General features: G+C 42.5%; 1 protein-coding gene across 1 annotated transcript; it reads left to right on the forward strand.

The window, feature by feature from the left end:
* Window positions 1-1,623: 1,623 nt before the first annotated feature.
* LOC149823485 (uncharacterized) lies at window positions 1,624-2,549 on the forward strand. The gene has a single exon (XM_090020061.1). It carries the CDS (start codon window positions 1,733-1,735, stop codon window positions 2,333-2,335), a length of 603 nt encoding a protein of 200 aa, XP_089876187.1. The 5' UTR covers window positions 1,624-1,732; the 3' UTR covers window positions 2,336-2,549.
* Window positions 2,550-3,061: the final 512 nt, after the last annotated feature.

Genomic DNA, 3,061 nt, shown 5'->3' on the forward strand with positions numbered 1-3,061 from the left:
CAAGCATGCAATTTCAATCCAGAAAACAGTGGGTTATAGGCTGCATACACAAACTAGCTTTAAGTTATAGGCGAGAGCCAACAATTTGGATCTTTGTGATCCAGAATCCAAGGGTTTTGGTTCTGAACCAGAAGCTCTAGGATCTATCTAGGGATGTGTGTAGATGTTTAGGATAGTTTTATGGTTTGAAACACGTGAAGAGATTAAAAAGCATGGCACACAATCTAAATAGGACTAAACACCTAAATTAGGTAGGCTTGTTTTGGTAGTTGGGTTTTATGGGGGAAAGGCTGGGTCAAGGGCTCAACCACGACTTGGTTGAGTTAGAAGAGGTTTTAGGGACATGAAAGGAGGTATGAAGAGAAGTTGGGACATTGGGATATGTGTAGGTCGGTTCTGAAAGTCAGAACTATCCCGGTATACAAACAACTCTCACTCTATATGTACAGATTTGGGTTTTCGAATAGTTTTAGGTTGTGAGACGATTCAGAAAAACTTCAAAGGTTGTGTTAGCTTAAATATACCTATCTGAATACCAGCAAGGGGTTGGACCACCAGAATCATAGTTGGAAAGAAACACTAAGTCATATTACTCGGATGAACAACACCTCTAGACAGTGTCATGAAGCTAGAAATGCTTGGGTCCTTACAAAGGTGCACGTAGCCTTCCAGTGAAAGTTGAGACTCACACGGGTTATAGAAAAGAAAGAGAGGGTCTTTATTTATAAATGGGGGGTATAGGGTAGAGTCTCAATTAAATTAAATAAATAAATAATTAGACTAGAGATAAATTTTTAGAATTTTATCAATGACATGATTCCACACAAGCTAAAATTTTTAAAATCATAAAAGATAATTAAATAGACCTAATTAAACTCTAAATATGCAGGATAAATATGAAACACTTTAGAGAGAGAGGGGTACTTCTTTCTTGGACTCTCATTTCTTAAGTAACTCTTATTTCTTAGATTCTTATTGTTTTTGGGACTCTTAATTCTTTCGAGTCTTTAGGTTAGACTATATATACATAGGTGTTATAATCTTGATTAATTTTTAATAAAGTTTATTGAGTGAATCTCTAATGGTCGTTCTTGTTTGAGATTTTCAATCCTGAGAAAACATGTTTGTCTCTTCAGACACCGCCAGCGTAGGGGAAAGTGATTTTCTCAGTCCTCCCTGTCGATGCCCATCTTTTGAGATTCATGGCCAGTCAATACCCTCGAGCGGATCTGCATTTGTTTTTTGTTATAAAAAAGATAAGCACATGATTAATAAATAAATAAAAAATGCAAGAACGATAGTCGCTTGTCAAGTTTATTTTCGAGTTCCCATTCCATGATGTCACGGGCCCTACATTAATCACACACAAGGCCGATCCGGCCGGCCGGTCGGTGGACTATAACAATTCCATGATGGGGGGCGCGAACAACAACGCATCAGCTTCTACCTCATTCAAATCAACCCTGTGCACTTGCAATTAAAGTAATGAAGGGTCTTCTTAAATGAGAGTCCATCTAAAAGAGGCGCTAACTAATAAAGATATCGCCCCTCTTAATTTAGTAAATTAACCCCTCTAGTTTTAACCTTCTATATATATGTTGTCAGGAAGTTTATCCCAGAGCCAAAAGACCCGCCAAATCTGTCATTGCTCCGGTCGCCTCTTCATCTTCTTCCTGCTGCAGCAGGCCTTTACCTTCCTATACCAATTGTTGGCGTCCCCCAAATAGTAGAAATGGTTACCAGCAAGTTAGAACCCCCACACAAGTCGCTATATATCAACAAAGACGACAAGTTCTTCAACAGGCTTCTTTCAAAGGAGTCCTCCAACGGCAACACCTCGTGCAGGGTGTACTATGGAGTTGCAGCTGGGGAAGTGCCCTTCCAGTGGGAGTCCAGACCAGGCACACCCAAGAGGCCAGTCTCCAACGAGGAGATCCCACCATTGACGCCCCCTCCTTCCTTCCTCTCCCCTATAACTCAAAGGAATCAACTAAAATCTCCTATTGTCTCCAAGATCGCCTTCCCCAAGTTCACCACTCCATGGAAGAAGCAGTCTCCAACACATAAAGCATGCGCGGGCCACCATGGCCGCTCCAGGCTTTCGTCTTCCACCTCTTCATCTTCATCATCCGGCGCCTGCGACGAAGAATTGGAGTTCGCGGCCGGGTCGCCAACGTCTCCTTTTCGCTTCGGGCTGCTCCGCAAGAGCAGCACGGATGGGAAGGGGTGCCTGCCAATATTGGCTGTCAAGAATGTGCTGTGGCCGGTAGCCAGAAGAGGTGGTGGACCTTCCATTCCTACTCCCGTCCATGGAGCGGATCCATACTCCGTTTGACAAGTGCTGGCCACTACTCTTGAGGCTCGGGCTCATTTTTCTTCTTCTTTTTCATCTTTCTTTTGTGAAATTGCAGTCTATGATGGAGGATTACTGTCTGTAAGCCTTGTGTGAATTGATGTTAGTCACCCCTCTCTCCTGTGAGTTCCCTTTCAGGCTGGCTGTCTCTCTTTCTTTGTTTCTTTAGGTTCGCAATGTGAAAATTCGGGTTTACAAACCGTTCTTCCTGAAAACAGAGATTTTCCACTTCAAATCTTCGTACTGCCATCATCGTCCCATCAAGCAAACAGTCGAAGACTGATATTATGATGTCTTTGATGATGGGGGTATATATGTTTTATCAGTTCACACACCGAATAACATTAATAGACGATTTGGAAAAACGCGCGGATCCATTAATAATCGGAGCGATCACTTCCAAGATGATCGCCCCTAAGAACCGCCACCTCACCAGGGAAAGTGGATCCGTGCTTGCTTCTTAAAAGTCGCCAATTTAGTGTTAACCCCAGGGTTGCGAAATCCACTAACTGGATGAGCGTTTCCTATAATTTGAAAATCTCCCTCTTTCTCTGACTAGCTCGATTAGTCTAGCAAGATTCATCACAAGTAGTTGTTCGGCAAAATTGGAATGAAATCTTCTTGATCCAACCAAAGCCCTGCATGCTAACCATCCCAACATGATCAATGATGATTGTATTGGTCACTTTCGGAGTTCCGTTACAAAGT

This window comes from Nuphar pumila, chromosome 10 (genome assembly GCF_984573655.1).
Source record: "Nuphar pumila chromosome 10, dmNupPumi1.hap1.1, whole genome shotgun sequence".
In the NCBI taxonomy this organism is placed as follows: Eukaryota; Viridiplantae; Streptophyta; class Magnoliopsida; order Nymphaeales; family Nymphaeaceae; genus Nuphar; species Nuphar pumila.